The following is an 18574-nucleotide window of genomic DNA, read 5'->3' as shown; positions in this document are numbered from 1 at the left end:
AAGAACCAGTGAAGACCTACAAATATAAAATGTCATGGGCTTTCAGAAGCCATGTAGCTGAAACACTGTTATGTCCTTAAGTCATCATTTGCATATATGTCAGGGGCACCCACTATAGGAGGGTTAAGGTATTACACAGTGAATCCTACCTTAGCTGAGTCTTTCTTGTAGTTTTTACTAAAAGGTCTGTCTTTGTGATGTTTTTACCCTTTGGTTTGGACTTTCTTATACTTGGTCCTTGTATTCTTTTTCTTGAACTGTATGGCTCCAACCTTGGCCTTAATACAACAGACATGATACTGGCCCTGTAAAGTGCTTGATATAAACTCTATATTATTATTACTATTAATTATTATTAACATTATAGGAACATACTCTGTGCTGCTTTTTTATTTGATGTTTAGTCTTAGTGACAGATTTTTCTGACTAACTGAAGGTGGGAAAAAATCCCATAAGCAACAATAACTCATTCTTATCTTCTTATAAGATGTGTACATTCCTGACTTTCTGAGCTACAGCTTTTCTTAAACTTAGCGCAGTGCTCAAAGTTAATGGTCTCTCCTGAAATGAAAAAAAAATCACTTCAAATAATAGCCTTCTGCAGGAAGCTGATGTGCACAATAATATTCACTGGCACCTTTCTCACAAGATAGCATTATAAAAAAAGTACAGTAGCATAGATAGTAAACTTATATAAGAAGGTCTTGTACTATCACACTGAATAAGGTCAAGGCCTAGGACTAATTTGCAAACTAGAAAAGTACAGCAGACTGGCTGCTCACTTCGAGTGGCAAAAAGAATACAGCAGGACATTTGTAACACACACTTTTATAGACATTCTCCCCTTAAACCAGCTCTAGATATGGCTGACGACTGAAAAGATTAAGCCACAAAACTGATGCTTGCCTCCAGCTATCTCCCACTCGTGCCATGAATTCCTGCAGCAATTATACTTATTAACGCATCATTTACCATCTTATACCTAGTTATGGTCTGAAAAACATGGAATTTACTTTTCCTGTGATTTTTCCTTTAGTCTAACAGTTTTTTACTCTCTCTTTCAGCAAACAGCTTGAGTAATATGTGTGTTTGGGGGGATAGAATATAGTCATTTTTTCCATTACAACCTGTGACGAAAGGAGATACTGCCAGCACAGCTAGCTGGAATTTTGTAAATAATCATATGTCATTGGTGGATATTGAAATGATTTATGCAAGATGCTTGTGTAAGAAATATATTAGAACTGTATGTCATGTGCATATCAAACTGCTTGTACAGACGTGTGTATTGAAAAGGTATTTGCAAAGTGCTGTTTGAAATGTAACCACAGTATGCTCTACTGAAAGAGAACAGAAATGCACATGCACTATTGTAACTGTATATAAATGTAAATATACATATTTTTAACAGTGGAAACTGGAATACAGGAGATTAACTTTGGTCCAGAAAACGTTATGAAAATATCTTAAGTTAAATTACTTTTTAGGCTAGGCCGGAGACTAAGTCTATACTGGGAAACTTTCTGCATTGTCTTTAGGGTTCACTAATTATTAGTCTTGAAAGCATGAAGGAATGCAGTTGTTTTATGACTTCCAGCATCTGCCAAAGATATGAGTAAAAAACCTTATCTATGTATTTTTATAAGTAGATAATAAATGCTACCAGATGCCATCAATGGTTGTTTTGGCCTGGGAACTAGAAGTCAGATGACAAGAAGTGAATGCCATTCTGCAAGCTATCCCAGCAGAAATATTTGACATATTAATTTGAGAAGTCTCTGAGTGAGACAGAGCATTCTGTATTCTGTCTTGGACCTGACAACAACTAGAAGATACATTCACCACATCTGCCTTGCTCTAATAAAATAAGTTTCTAGGGAACAGTATAAGTCTCTTAGATACAGTCAGGAATACAGTAAAGTTTAGTTTAGATGTTTTTCTTTATTTGTGTGAGCCTGTACTGCAATGTTATTTTAAATATTTCCTGTGGTTTTGAACTCTGATGTCACTATGAATATACATCTAGTATTGTCTTATTCTTTTATTATTTATTATTAAATATATTTAACATTTCATTGTGACTGATCTGTGTAGAGATATTTAAGCTTTGAGTACTTGTATATTTATTTGGTGACACTGTGTGGGCCACTCCTAAGAGCCTTGCTCTTGGTCAAACTACCATTTGTATTAGTATTAATATTACACAGTAAAATTGGACACCCTTTGTTAAAGGCCTTAAAGTAGCTGATAAGGGGTTCTGGTGGCAGTGATAACTACCTTATAGTCTGGGCAGAAGGGGCATAGCTAGTAAACATGTGCTAGCCTTTCCCAGGTGTGTGTGTGTGTGTGTGTGTGTGTGTGTGTGTGTGTGTGTGTGTGTGTGTGTGTGTGTGTGTGTGTGTGTGTTTGTGTAAAACAAATCTCCAAGGCTGTGTGTGTCAGCTACTTGCGATGGGACATGAAGCACTGGTTGGACAGAGAAAGTGTTGGAGGACTTGGCTTGGAACCCTGGCTAAGGACTCAACTTTATAGCTGTGCCAGTAGGGAGTCTTACTGGTGATCTGGAGAAAGAGGGAGAAACCAGCCCCAGACTGACTGTGGTCTCTGTGTGCTCTTAAGGGAAACTGCACTTGATGCAGAGAGCTGCATCTGGAAGGAAATACTGTGTGTGTGTACTTGTCATCCTCCCAGTGAATGTCCCTCCACAGGTGCCAGTGGTGAGGATTGAGGCTCCTTGATTACTGGTCCAGTGGAGGGTCGTCACATTTGGTGGGTAGTGGTGGGATATCCACATCACATTTGGTGGGCAGTAGTGGGATATTCACATCACACAACCAAACTGACAATAGTCCTTTATCACCTTTTTTGGATGGCTCCATTTTCCATTATACATTTAAAATCTCCCTAAATTTCAGGAAAATCCTTAATTTTTTGCCTCATAATAAAATCTGTGGTTCTGTAGCAAAACACTGAGGTACAATATTAACTAAAAACTTCATATTCTTTAGAATGCATCAGAACAAATCTTATTCTATTGGTAGTCTAAATAAGTACTGCCAATATTTACAAACTTCCTACATTTACGTCTTTTTTTCCTGATTATTTTTGGCTTTGCCCCGCTCATACAGATAAACATCTGAGATCTATGTTCAACATATCTGGATATCTGGATATTTCAAAGATGTTACAGCCATTATGGAATGAGGCTGACAATAGTTTTTGTTTGTTTTCAATATCCTTTTTACTTGGGTTTTCTTTTCTTTTGGCTCTTTATGTGCAACTGACATTTTCCCCTATGATTTGACCTCTTTTTTCAGTCTTGTAATTTTTTTTTTTTTATTTAGTATTAAAGGATTTACATTTTTGAAACTGTAGTAATTTTAAATGCTATGTTAAGCTGGGTCTATAGCACTTTATCAAATGGCTATTCAGCAAATAGCCATTCATCGATCCCCTGTTAATTAAAGCCACTCTTCATTGAACAGAGAATTTTAACTATGGCAAACCAAAGGTAGGCCAACCAAGTGACCATAAAAAAAACAAACAAAAAAAAACATAAAATTTAAAACCTGCCAATGTATGGGGTAGTGCCCCCCACCCATTTAACTTGATACACCAACTCCGAGATTACACTACAGTGTGGAAAAAGGCAAATTCTAGATGGTGGCCAACCGCCAATTTGCCCTAGTTAAAATTCGCCATTTAAGGAAGAGTGGCTTCGATAAACAAGGGATCTATGAATGGCTATTTGCTGAATAGCCATTTGATAAAGTGATATAGACCCGTTAAACTGACACAGTTCATAATTACCACTGTTACGCCAAATCTGAAGGCAAAATAGACACCAACACTTACTTTTTGAGAGCAATTTTCTTGTCATAAGAACATGAAGTAAAACTTTAGTGGGAAAGCCATTATAAAATGAATATACTACCTAACTCAAATTAAAAAAAGTAATTTCTCAAAGTAAGAAAAAAACTAATATTTTTAATATTTAAAACTGCGAAGTTTTTATTAAAATACTTATAAACCTATTTGAAAAAGAAAACAATCATACGAAACTAGTTATATAGCAGCAATAAACAAATAGAGCACTGGATGTTTATACAAGGCACAGTATTAACTGAATCCAGAGGAGCAACATGTCATGCATTGAAGACACCACTGACTATTTGAAAAACTAGTAAGACAACTGATATTACCATGAAGAAGTCCAAAATTAAATGATAATATTCCAACAGTAACCAACACGAACGATACTTTCTGTTCCAAATGGACTCGCAATAACACCAGCACTCGAGAATCAAATGAAAAGAACTTTAATTACCAAACTTAAAATATCCAGTTAAGCGCTTTCATCAAAAGACTTCATCAGAACTAACTCATTGTCAAACAGTTCTCCATTTAAACAAAATTCTAACATCACATGACATTCATTCAAAGATTCTTAAAGTGCTAGTGTCCATTCTAATTGCTCCTTTTCTTAAACAATTTATGACAGCCATATAGTGCTTTGACATACATACTTGTGTGCTTTGCCTACCTATTATATCACAAATAGATACATTTGTACAATGACTAAAAAAAGTTAAATTAACTAAACTTTAACTATAATAAATTAATTTATATTTAAAAATGCATGTTAAAAAACATTTAAAAATTGTTTCATTTACAAGTTGGTTCTACACTTAACTACCTTCTAAAATGGGCTTAATTGATATCTGCTCATTTAGTCCAGGGTATGTAGAAGCATTCAATTTAATTTGCCACCTGACCTCCTTATCACTTATTTTGTTTTTAATATCACCTCCCCTTAGATTCTTTTTAATAACTTCCAATATTCCAAATTTAAACGCTGTACATGTAGTATTATCTTTTAAATGTTTCCATAATGCGTTATTATCATCTTCATTTCTAATACTATATGTATGATCGTAAATCCTATTCCTTAAACACCGGGTGGTCATTCCCACGTAAAAACATGGGCAACTGTTACAAGTGGCCAAATAAACTAAATTAGTTGTCCTACAATTCCCCTTCTGGTATTTAATTCTAGTTTTGTTATAATTTGAAAGCACTGTTTCATCCTTTTCTACAATATACTTGCATTGTTTGCAGGTACCACACTTTGTGGTACCACATCTCCCTCCTGTGTCCAAATCCTTTTCAATTTTCCTTTCCAACAGTGCCTTGATGTTATTACCCTTTCTTGTAACAAAATGTGGCTCATCCCCCACAATTCTGAACATCCTATCGTCCACCTTTAAAGTGTTCCAATTATTCTGAATAATTTTCTTAACATCCCCACTAAAATTGCTGTATTGCAATACACATGCCATACCATATTTGTTGGCTGTTCCTTCTTGGTCATTACAGCCTAACAAGGTTGATTGACCTGATGACACAACCCAACCCAGCGGTAGGCCATAACAGGTCTGTGACGTCAACGCGCTTGGAGGGCTGTAATGGAGAACAGAAGGATGGCAGGAGCGTTCGGATGAGTCGCGATGAACTGGAGGTTCCAGCCTCTCATGGATCCCGACCGGAGCACAATTCCATACTCAGAAATGTTTCCGGAGTTGATAGGAATGGATCGGAGGTGGATTTCAGTAAAACGGGTGCGCGACCGAAACGAACAGTGCCGAAGCGGACATATGCCTTCACAGTGCATGAAAAGGGTGCAGGTACTGTAAAAAAGCCCGTTGTTCAACAAACTTTTAGAGTTAAAGGGCGGGCGGAATATAATAACTTTTTGGAAGGGCAATTTGACTTTGATGGTAATCTTAAGCCTAATGGTGGTCATATTTTGAATAAAGATGGCGTCCGGAGTGGTGAAAGCACACTCAAAGACTTAATTGTTGCATTTGGGAAGAAGTTGAAGATATTGAAGACGTTGCAGTTGGACAATAACTATTTGAAGAAATGCTTGGACAGTGGGGTTGTCCCTATGGGCTTACGGTTTTTCAAAATCCCTATGGGGATAGAAATGAATGATAAAAATAAAAGTGAATGCAACAAAATGTTTCATGGGTTCGGTTTCACTTTTATGGAGTATATTATTGGATGCAATGACAATAGAATATGTTTGTTGTTAGCTGAGATGGATGATTTAAATAACACCATTATACATGATGTACTGTTTGATGAATTTGAATCTCTATACGACACTCAATTTAATTGGGTAGGGAGTGTCACCACAAAACAGTTTGAAAGAAAATGTAAGAAGTTAAACAGAGATTTAGAACAGTACAATAAAGGAGAGGCATACCGATGGGTTAAGGATACTAATAGGAAGGGGTATCAACCAAATAATGTTTTTAAAAACAGACAACAGGAAAGGACAAAAGGTAGGGTGGATTATATGTACAATACCACGCATGTACAAGATGGATACAAAAGAGGTGGGGGTAGGTATTATAATCGAACACCCAATAACTATTACAATAACAACCATGATTTTTTAGGGGGGGAAGGATGGGAGGACCACCAAATCAGGCAAAGCAGATTTGGGGGGGACTACCATATAAGGGGAAGGGTCACAAAGTAATGAAATGTGTAGGAGAAGCAACTAAATGTGCACGAGAAAGTAAAACCAATGAGATTATCAGGGTTGACGATGTCACTTGTTCCTTTGATAACTTCTTCATTTACAACTACACTGACGTGCCCCTAAGGAAAGAACATTTTACCCTACTTTCCAAGGGAATGAAGTTCATCCCCTGTGCTAAATTTAATATGGTTGACAGTATAATTGATGTCAAGAAATATATTAGGAAGCTGAATTTGAAAGTCAAATTTGAAGGTGCTGTGAAAAAGGATGACAAAGAATTTTATATTAAAAGTACCTATACCCCACCGTTAAATCATTTATTAGGTACTTTTGAGAAATTGATTATAGAAGAAATATACAAGTATAGCAAAAAGAACAATATGGGTAGGTACAACTTAACCAAGGAGGAAGTAGGTGCATTGAAAGAATTACAAGGAAATGTGGGTATCCGGGTTATGAAACCGGACAAAGGTGGGGGGGTGGTGCTATACCCCACCCAGGAATATAGAAATAAGATTAATGGTATCCTGCTACAGTCCGGAAAGTATAGTGTGTCCTCAGTGAATGAGGTTAACATAGGGCACCATAAAATAGATCTGTACCTGGAGGACCTATTGATGGATGGAAGGATTGATACCAATTTATATCAATTTCTAAAGGTGAGATATCCCATTTTAGGCACTATTGTGGGTATCCCAAAAACTCATAAAGATCTTAGGGACCCACCATTCAGGCCCATTATCTCTGGGAGCCAGTCCAAGACCTTCCCTTTCGGAAAGGTTATAGACAAGTGGTTGAAACCATTAGTCAAGAAAATCCCACACTTAGTAGTGGATTCTTGGGATTTTCTTGGAAGGTTGGAACCTGGATTAGCCCAAGGGGTAAACTGGATGGTGACAATGGATGTCATTGATCTCTTTTCCAATATACCCAGGGATGAAGGTTTGCAGAGATTACAGGACAGTATTATGTGATCTAAAACACTATCTTGGGACAAAACATTACTGATTATGGGTTTCATGGAAGTGGTATTAACCCACAATTATATATGGTACGAAGGAGAATACTACAAACAGGAGAAGGGAGTGGCTATGGGGGTAGCTTGTGCCCCCATTTATGCCAACCTTGTAGTATTCGACTGGGAAAAGGAATATGTTTTCAACACACATTGGTACCAACATATTTCCTGTTATTTTCGTTTTTTGGACGATATTTTTATTCTGTGGAAGGGTGACTTAGATCTCTTAAACAAGTTTCATGAATATTTGAATTCATGTAGTGAACATTTTAAATTCACAATGAATAAACATAATGAAACTATACCATATCTGGATGTACAAATTACTTTAAGGGATGGAAAATTCAAATCCAACATTTTTAGGAAGAATACATTCAGTAATTCCTACCTCCACTATTCAAGTAATCATCCTTGGGCCCAAAAAAAGAGTATTATTAAGGGTCAGTGCATACGGGCGGCCAGGATGACCTCTGAAAGGGAAGACGTGGATACTGAACTAGAAAAAATAGTTAGATTTTTTAAGGAAAGGGGATACCCGATTGATCTGATAAATGATGTTACAGGATATGTTCGAAATCAATGGGGTAAACTATATAAACCCTTACTAGGAGTGGGTTTGGAAAAACCATCAGAGGGGGACAGAGGCTGTAATGACCAAGAAGGAACAGCCAACAAATATGGTATGGCATGTGTATTGCAATACAGCAATTTTAGTGGGGATGTTAAGAAAATTATTCAGAATAATTGGAACACTTTAAAGGTGGACGATAGGATGTTCAGAATTGTGGGGGATGAGCCACATTTTGTTACAAGAAAGGGTAATAACATCAAGGCACTGTTGGAAAGGAAAATTGAAAAGGATTTGGACACAGGAGGGAGATGTGGTACCACAAAGTGTGGTACCTGCAAACAATGCAAGTATATTGTAGAAAAGGATGAAACAGTGCTTTCAAATTATAACAAAACTAGAATTAAATACCAGAAGGGGAATTGTAGGACAATTAATTTAGTTTATTTGGCCACTTGTAACAGTTACCCATGTTTTTACGTGGGAATGACCACCCGGTGTTTAAGGAATAGGATTTACGATCATACATATAGTATTAGAAATGAAGATGATAATAACGCATTATGGAAACATTTAAAAGATAATACTACATGTACAGCGTTTAAATTTGGAATATTGGAAGTTATTAAAAAGAATCTAAGGGGAGGTGATATTAAAAACAAAATAAGTGATAAGGAGGTCAGGTGGCAAATTAAATTGAATGCTTCTACATACCCTGGACTAAATGAGCAGATATCAATTAAGCCCATTTTAGAAGGTAGTTAAGTGTAGAACCAACTTGTAAATGAAACAATTTTTAAATGTTTTTTAACATGCATTTTTAAATATAAATTAATTTATTATAGTTAAAGTTTAGTTAATTTAACTTTTTTTAGTCATTGTACAAATGTATCTATTTGTGATATAATAGGTAGGCAAAGCACACAAGTATGTATGTCAAAGCACTATATGGCTGTCATAAATTGTTTAAGAAAAGGAGCAATTAGAATGGACACTAGCACTTTAAGAATCTTTGAATGAATGTCATGTGATGTTAGAATTTTGTTTAAATGGAGAACTGTTTGACAATGAGTTAGTTCTGATGAAGTCTTTTGATGAAAGCGCTTAACTGGATATTTTAAGTTTGGTAATTAAAGTTCTTTTCATTTGATTCTCGAGTGCTGGTGTTATTGCGAGTCCATTTGGAACAGAAAGTATCGTTCGTGTTGGTTACTAGTTGTTTGCTGTTCCAGTTATCTGTTTTCTTGAATATTCCAACAGTCTAATCTAACCCAAAAAAGCCTGAACTTTACCTCTTCTGTTGAATGTTCATTGTCCTTTTTTTCTTTCAGATTTGTAGCTAGTAACATTGGCAATTCCACTGGGGCCATTTCTGTGTCAAGCATTTCCTAAAGAAGTAACAAAAAAGTTTGTAATTAAAATTTCAGAAAAAAAAAGAAAACTAGTGCATTTCAAAACCTTATTCTACGAGTCACTTCAGTCACACATCCCATTGATGACTCAAGTTAAACAACGTTCGTTTTTAGTCAAGAGTTTTAGTTTTATAAATCAATCTAGGATTTCAATGTTTAAATTAGCAGCCGTCTTTTTATCTGTAGCAAGCTGCTGTGCAACTACAGTTGTCTTGTAGATATCTAGCATTCTTAGGGTCATACTACTGATGATAGCATGACTCCTGCATATTTCTGTTTAACTTATCCAAGCGTCATGCATAATATTCAACAATGCAGTCTATAAACTGAATAGATGTTGTTTGCTGAAAAGACTACAATTTTTAATAAAAACTGAAGGTAGTACTTTGCAATTTTGGTAAAGGACTTGAGAAACAGGTTTCACCACAGAGTTTACAAGAAACAACTAATAAATGAAAATATCCAGTGGTTTAATGGTATGGAACAGACAGGGTTGATGTGCAATACCACTTTCAAACACACCAACAACAGGATTTGGACTCACTCAGGTTTATTACTACTTATGGTAGTAACACTCAGAGAATTACAGGTGTTACAGAACAACTGTCCCATCCTCCCTAATGACAGAATTTTGGAGAGTATTGTACCAGATGTTTGTACCTTTGCATATAGGAAAGCCAGGAATTTGACCTCCAGGTTAATAAACATAAGAAACAACAGGCAGTCATCACTGGGGGATAACAATTTGATAAGCATGGGCCATATATTTTGCATTCATTGTACTGCATGTAGATATGTTCTACATTGCAAGAATTTTATTACCAGAAATGTACACAAGTTATTTAAGAATCAACACCAGATCTCCCTTAATACTGACTGAATAATTTACTTAGTACGATGTTCTTGTGAGGCTTCCTGTACTGCTCACACATCATGACCTTTTACACTATTTATGAATATTTGAGTGACAATAAATATAAGAAAATGGCAAATGCTCTACATAAACATGTGGTACTACTTTCTGGAGCAGCCTTTACGTTCATTGGCATTGATAAATTGAATCTGAATATTCTGCAACAAAGGATGTTTCAGTAGATTATTTACATCAGTGAGACAGGATAAGACAAAATATCTCTGGCTCATTACTACAGATCTCTTCAGTAAGCCAGGTCTGAATGATGAACTTCTGACTGTTATTGCAGCATTTTACAGAAATAGCTATTGTTTTATATCACCAGTAGATGCAGCTCAGAGGATATTACTGAATTTGAATATACTGCATTTCAGATAACTGTATGTTATAGCTGTGAATTTATTGTACTCTACTGAAGAGTCATCATGAGATTAATTTATCCCTGAAATGGAAGGGGCGCTATATAAATATATCTGGCATAGCTGTATGCATTTATTACAATCTATGGTGGTATGACTGCAGTATTAAGGAAGGCATCCTTTTATTTGACCACTAGATGGTGATCATGCAACACTGGTGAATGAGATGACACAGTAGTCATAACATTGAAAGCTGTATTATTCAACTAACTTGGTTCCTGGAATTTTTCACTGTGTATTTGTTTTTGAAAAATAGCAATGAATTTGTTGAGCTGAGGTAGGCCTTTGATGACCCTTTTCTATTTATTTGGAAATAAACTTTTATATGATGATTTGTTTAATTAATTTGTCTCGCCTGATTGGTTAAATGGAACTCGTATAGGCATTCATAGGTTCATAAGTGTGTACTAGGCTAATGGCCCTGGAGCCTTTACAAGCCTAGCCCGCAGAAGTGCCCTGGCATCTGCTGCCCGACTTTAGTTCCCGGTGCCTCTATCAAGTAGAGCCATTGGAGTGATGCCCAGGGTGAACTTTCTATTACCCATCCACTCATCAAGATTTCTCTTGAAGAGGGTCAGTGAGGAGCTCTGCTTGACATGTATGGAAAGTCTATTCCAGAGCATGGACAGTCTCTGGGTGAGGAACTTGTCCCTCCAGCATGTTCTGTTGATTGTGGTAATGAGGTTGAGGTCTCTGGAGTGTGTGGTGAGGAGGGATCGGGATTTCTTTAGATGTAGCATTTCTAACAGAGCTGGGTCAGATATGGCTTTGTAAGTCAAGCAGAGATCACCTCTAAGTAGGTGATATGAGACAGAGAATAGCTGGAGTCTTGTGCGTCTATCCGCGTAGGACATGTGTTTAATGACTATGATCCTCTTCGTGAGGTACTTCTGTGACCTCTCCAGCTGTTTCAGGTATCTAGTGAGGTACACGCCAAATGGGGCATTATTCTCTACGATTGGTCTAATGAGGGAAGAGTAGAAAGACACGATGACCTCTTTCTTCCTGGATGCAAAACCCTTGGTAATCAGATGTGCCACACAGAAGGACTTTCTGACCACAGTGGCAATGTGGTGGTCGAAGGAGAGGTTGTTGTCAACCTGCGTCCCCAGAGCTCTTATAATGACTTCAGTGTTCAGTGGGCTCCCATCGATGTGGTAATTAGTGGAACTGAGTTTTTACCAAAGAGGATGATGACGTATTTTTTGGAGTTAAGCTTAAGGCCATGGTTTTGACACCAGTCATTAGTCTCGGTGAGGCCTTTCTCTAGGATGTCTGCATCACTGGGGGAGTTAATAATGGTTCCCAGCTTGCAGTCGTCTGTGAACTTGGTCAGCCAGAGTCCCTTTGTGTTGGCCTGAACTTCTGATCAGTAGATGCCGAACAGGAGAGGATCCAGGACCGAACCCTGTGGGACTCCACTCGTGACTGGTCGGCAGTCTGACTTGGAGTTCGCTACTTTCACACTGTGTGTTCTATCTGTGGGCCAATTTGCAAACCACCTAGTGATACAGGGGTTGATGCCTAGTTTGGTGAGTTTATCGATAATTACTGAGTCAGGAATGGTATCAAAGGCCTTGGCCAGATCGAGGTAGGATGTATGCACTGCCTTACCTTCATCCACAGCCCTGGTGACTGATTCAAATAAGTCAACCAGGCTGAGCAGGCATGATCTCCCTTTCACAAAGCCAAATTGTGTGGGGTCTAGAGTTTAGAGATTTCCTATATCTTTGTTAATCAGATCCATATTGTACTAATTTGCTGCCTGCACTGGAACCAAGTCATTTTTGTGTTTAAATAATCTGTTTAACTGTTGTAGGCTACACTAAAGTGCGATAGCCATTTCTGTGCATTTAAAGTGTTTTTTTTATTGTATCTGCTTTATTTTCTGAAAAAATATATATATATATACTTGTTTCCTGCCTTTCTGAACTAGTATAGTCCAGTTTTCAGGTTATTGCTGAAATCAGAGCTGTGTTACAAGTTTCTGTGTTGCCCATACCTTACTTGGATAGAAGGAAGTTTCTCTGTTCACCTGTGAGAGAGGGGAGCTTTGAATAGCCTATCTGTCCCTGGAGTAGTGGTTTCAGCCCAGACATTGGTAGTTTATTGGCCATTTAGACTAATTTCTATTGCTTTCATTTCCCTGCTATAAAAACCGCATTTGTGCGGTTTTGCGCGCCAGGCAGTGCCAGTTAGCTAGGGTTAAACTATTTCCGTTTCCACGAAGTCTACTCTTCAATTTTTCCCTTGGAACTAGACAAACTTTCAACTTAAGTACTCAAACCATTCATTTCACAGCCCAGCACTTGCTCAAAACTCATAACAAGCACTAACTAATCCTTGCACTAGACCCTCCTATACTGTCCAGAAGGGCAAGGCTCTCTATTCGTCCCTACCAGCCAATCAGTAAAACAGCTCACTTTACCTATTCAGACATGTCCAAAGGGCAGTTTCAGGTGTACTCTCCAGTCCAACTGGTGAATCTGGGCATTTTGAGGCAATGTTACAACTGCCTCATGTACACAGACAACCCTCTCCTCCAACCACCAAGCACTAATATATGCGAGAGATGCAATTATACAGCCAAACTGGAGGCAAAGCTCTCGCAACCCAAGACTGGAACTGACAGTCAAGAGGAGACGGAAATGACTTGCAACACACCACCAGTCTCACATAGACCTACTAAACCACACCGGCAAATAACACACATAAATACACGAAAACGTACTAGGAGGCTCTAAATAAAAATCTGCAAAAGCAACAGAGACCTCCAAAGCAGACACACAAGCAACCTCCACACCCCAACATAAACCATGAAACACATCCTTCACAAAACCAGTGTGCCATTCAATCACAGCCCTTAAGGCAAAATAACATACCCAACACACTAGTAATAAGGCGACTCTATATAGTCAGTCACACTGATGTCCCACTAACTAGGCTGGACAAGGAGAAGGTTACAGTCGGGCGCCAGGATCTGCCACATAACACAAGCACTCAGGTCACTCCAAAACAAGTACAAATATGACTCTGTCATTGTACATGTTGGTGTGAATGACCTGAGACGTACCTCCCTGGACTACATGAAAAGAGACATGGAAGAGCTCTCTGACCACGTAGCCCAAGCCAGTATGACCCTGACCCTGAGTAGCATCCTGCCCTCACCAAGAATGATGCCACAGTATAAAGAAAAAATGATCAATTTCAACTATTGGCTAAGTTTCTGGTGTCATTCAAAGGGGATCCAGTATCTGTCCACCTGGGATGGCATGCTCGACAAGCAACGTTGCTTCGCAAGAGATGGCCTGCATCTGTTACCCTTAGGCTTTCGAATACTGGCCAAGGTTTTTGCCACCCCCATAGTGCCTTTTTTAGGCAAGGCTCAAAAGACAAACTCACCACCGTAAATAGCACAAGTAACCAAAAACTAAGGGTAATGCTACTCAACGCCAGAAGTCTAAACCTCATAATGCATGCACTTGAGGCACTACTCAGTATTGAGAACATTGATATCTGTGCAGTAACAGAAACCTGGTTTAAGCCTCCAGAGAGCACCCCAGCACTACCAGGCTATAACTCATACCATACTTTTCAGCCACATAAACCGGACCAAAACACAAAAGGCGGGGGTGTATTCATATTCATCAAGGATACCCACACCTCCAGGTTAGTGGAGCAGCACAATGCCTCAGAGATCATCCATGTGCAACTAACAATGAGCAAAACTGCAATTCAAATTATAGCTTGCTACAGATCACCCACCATGACCCAGGAAACCCATTCCGTGTTTCTGGAGACACTGGAAAATATTAAGGTCCTACCAAACGCTCTAATATTGGGTGATTTCAATTACCCAAACATTAACTGGGAGAACTATTCAAGTACTAACTCACTTGCCCAATGCTTCCTAGAATTTATAAACTCGTACATCCTGGATCAACTGGTCAACACCCCACCAGAGGTGACAACATATTGGACCTGGTCATCCCCAACATGGGCGACCGGTGTTCTACACCAGAGGTCAACCCCTCGCTGGTTAGATCAGACCATAGACTAATCACTCGGGATATCCACATTCCGCCCCCACCCCCAATTAAGGGAACCACTGTGAAAAACTTTTCCAGGTGGAAAGGTTCACAGCCCCCATGCTAAAGGACAACACTGTCCAAGCTGCTGAATCTCTTACAAAGGCACTCTATGAGCACCTGCACGAATGCATGGATCATGCTATTCCCAAGCAAAACCAAGACTCGCTCCTCCAAGAAAAGGAAACCAGTCTGGTGGACCACTGCCATAAACAAGATATACAATAGGAGGAGGAAACTACTACAGAAAAGAGTAAAATCCCAAGAAGGATAGACGTCCCTGATCAGTATCAGCAAGAAACTACGATCCCTCATAAAATCATCCAAGTCTAGATTTGAAAGAAAAATTGCCAAGGACTCCAAAGATAACCACAAAGCGTTCTTTAGCTATGTCAATAACCTATGTGGAAACTCTCAGATCTGCTCTGAGCTAGTGCAAAATGGTACAAAATACACTGAACTGACTGATATTGCCAACATTCTGGCAAACAGGTTTAATGCAAACTTCACCCCCCTCTCACCCCCTAAAGGGCCCATAACCATACCAGAAGAATGTAGAGCCCTGGCAATCACTGACACACAGGTTAAAACAGCCCTATCCAAAGCCAAAAACACAGCTTCAATGATACCGGACAGTGTCCCAGGCTGTGTCTTACACAAATTCCAAAATGAACTAACCCCTCACCTAAACACACTGTTCAAACTCAGCCTCTCTACAGGCTAAGTACCCATAGAATGGTGTACAACAACAGTTGTCCCGCTCCACAAAGGTGGAGCCATAATGGACCCCAGGAACTATCGCCCTATAAGCCTGACTAGCCTGGTCTGCAAGGCTATGGAGTGCATCATCATGGAACTCATTAATAGAGACATTGGGAACCTCCAAACATTGGACCATACCCAGTTTGGCTTTGTTAAGCGCAGATCATGCCTTCTAAACCTGGTGGACTTCTTTGAGACAGTTACCAAGGCTTTAGACAAGGGAAAGGAGGTCCACACAGCCTACCTAGACCTCACAAAGGCTTTTGACACCATTCCCCATTCTGGTATTATAGACAAGCTCACCAGCCTGAACATAAACCCCTACGTCACGAGATGGGTTGCCAATTGGCTCACGGATGGAACCCACACGGTGAGAGTTGCAGGCTCTAGGTCCGACTCTAAACCAGTTACAAGTGGCATCTCCCAGGGCTCAGTCCTGGGACCCCTCCTGTTCGGTATATACTTCTCAGAAGTACAGGTAAGCATAGGAGGACTATGGCTGACCAAGTTCACAGATGACTGCAAACTGGGGGCCATAACGGCTGATACAGACATCCTCCAGAAGGGTCTCACTGAGACACATACCTGATGTCAAAATCATGGCCTCAAGCTAAATGCCAAAAAGTGCATAGTCATCCCCTTTGGAAAAAACAAAGTACTCATGAACTTCCACATACGTGGTAGTCCCCTAAATACAGAAAATGTAATAAGGGATCTGGGGACCCAAGTAGATAGTAATCTCTCCTTTGATAATTATATTGCCATGGTGGTTAGAAAATCCTTCTATGTGGCACACCTAATCACAAAAGGGTTCGCATCTAGAGCAAAAGAGGTTATTGTGTCCCGCTACTCATCATTCATTTGGGATGTACCTTACAAGACACCTGCAACAGCTGGAAAGACCACAGAAGTACCTCACCAAGAGGATTACTGGCCTCAAACAGATGCCCTATGCAGCCCGACTGAAGAAACTCCAGCTGTGCTCGGTTGCATACCGCCTACTCAGAGATGATTTCTGCCTGACATACAAGGCCATGTCCAACCCAGAATTGATGGACATGCTCCACCTAAAAAAAAACAAACAAAAAAAAAAAACAAATCCCTAAGAGCCACACGCTCTAGGGATCTAAACCTCACCATAAAGATAAATAGGACTTGCTGGAGGGATAGATTCCTGTCCCAGAGACTCCCCATGCTTTGGAACAGGAATCCAATCTACATTAGGCAGAGCCCCTCACTAACACACTTCAAGAGAAACCCTGATGAGTGGATGGGAAACAGAAAATTTACCCCGGGGATCACTGCAGTGGCTCTGCTGGACACAGGCACAGGGAACTAATGACTCTGCTGGACAGAGGCACAGGGAACTAATCTAAGGGGGAAGCGAAAGCCAACACATTCTGGCTAGGCTTACAGATGCCCTCGGGCAGATAGCCTAGTACTTACCTATGAATGTATGATGATGCACTCCATGGCTTTACATATCAGACTCATCAGGCTAATGGGGCGATAATTCCCAGGGTCTGTAGTCACTCACCCTTTATGGAGAGTAGCAGTGCGCCATTTGGTAGGGACAAAGCCTGAGGTGAGGCTGTGACTGAACAGGGCACACATGATGGCGACTATATATGCTGACTATCGTAATAGCACAACTTTTGTGAAGACAATGGTCTTGTCTGTTACTATTTTCACTAAGGTCTCACCTTTAAATTTTACACTTCTACACTGCTGGTTATTGCTACTACTTTAGCCGTTGCTCCTGGCTGTATATCACGAAGGGGTGTAACAGTTACCTTCTCAAACTTTTTGCTCAAACAGTGATGGTGGCAACATTGTAAAAAGCAAGCTTTTTTAACCCTGATTTGCTAGTAACAGTAGCAACTACTGAATCAGTATGTGAGAAGGACAGGTAACTGTTAAGTTAGCCAGTAGAAAGAAACTATTTTAACCTGACACTAAATGACAGAAATGTTTTATCTAAACCGATGGCTGACTGCACTACATTTTATTTTATTTATTTATTGACATTTGATTACTGGGAAAGTCTGAATGGATAAGAGTTCATCTTTAGTGGAAGTCCATAGAGAAAGTTCCAAAGTATTACAGCTCAATGTCTTTCACTAGCTCATGGCTGAAAACCCTATCCCATGATACACTACGAGAGCTCCCCAGAGTTTGTTTGCAGATATAGCTAAATAAATGTCACTGAATACGTAATAGAGCAATGAAGAAGGTCAGAGGACATTAGTAGCTAACTGCATCAACTCGGTCTTCCAGGAGTGAAAGGCTGGGAGAAGGAGGGTGGGATAAGAATGAAGGTGAGATGGACAACACACATGGAACGTTATGGTGAGTACATAACTTCTTTATGTGATGTTGTCCTATCTTACCTTCATTCTTAGCAGGTTGAGACAGCGTCCCTAGCACAATCTTTCTTGGGTGGCTCAAGGGAAAATATTCTTTAGAACAGTGGACCCAAAGAAGGGCCTGTTCCTGGAGGCCAAATCAACTTTGTAATGAGTGATAAAGGTATGAGGCCTTGTCCATGTTGCTGCAGAACAAATGGTGACAATAGGTAGTCTCGCCTGAAAGGCAGAAGAGGTTGCAATAGCTCTCGTAGAATGACCCTTTACTTTATGGGAAAATTCTTTGTTTTGAGATTGGTAAGCAAAGGTAATACAATCTGACAGCCTTTTCGAAAGTGATACTTTTGACACAGGAACACCTTTCTTTGAGTCTGAAAAGGATACAAATAATTGGTCGGATTTTCTGAAATATTTTGTCCTATGCAAGTAGAAACATAATTGTCAATGTACATCCAGTTAGTGCAGCATATATTCTGCC

General features: G+C 39.3%; 1 protein-coding gene across 1 annotated transcript in view; it reads right to left on the bottom strand.

Annotated features, from left to right (window-relative positions):
* Positions 1-18574, bottom strand: part of RAD21L1 (RAD21 cohesin complex component like 1) — a 1222403-nt gene that overhangs the window by 271818 nt on the left and 932011 nt on the right. Inside the window, exon 11 of the mRNA XM_044089023.1 lies at positions 9429-9524. Coding sequence (XP_043944958.1) covers positions 9429-9524 — 96 coding nt within the window. The remainder of the gene's footprint in view (positions 1-9428; positions 9525-18574) is intronic.

This window comes from Protopterus annectens, chromosome 12.part0 (assembly GCF_019279795.1).
Source record: "Protopterus annectens isolate FY-2018-M chromosome 12.part0, PAN1.0, whole genome shotgun sequence".
Taxonomy (NCBI): Eukaryota; Metazoa; Chordata; order Ceratodontiformes; family Protopteridae; genus Protopterus; species Protopterus annectens.
Note: the sequence above shows the minus strand (reverse complement) of the source record. Positions and strands in the feature narration are given on the sequence as shown.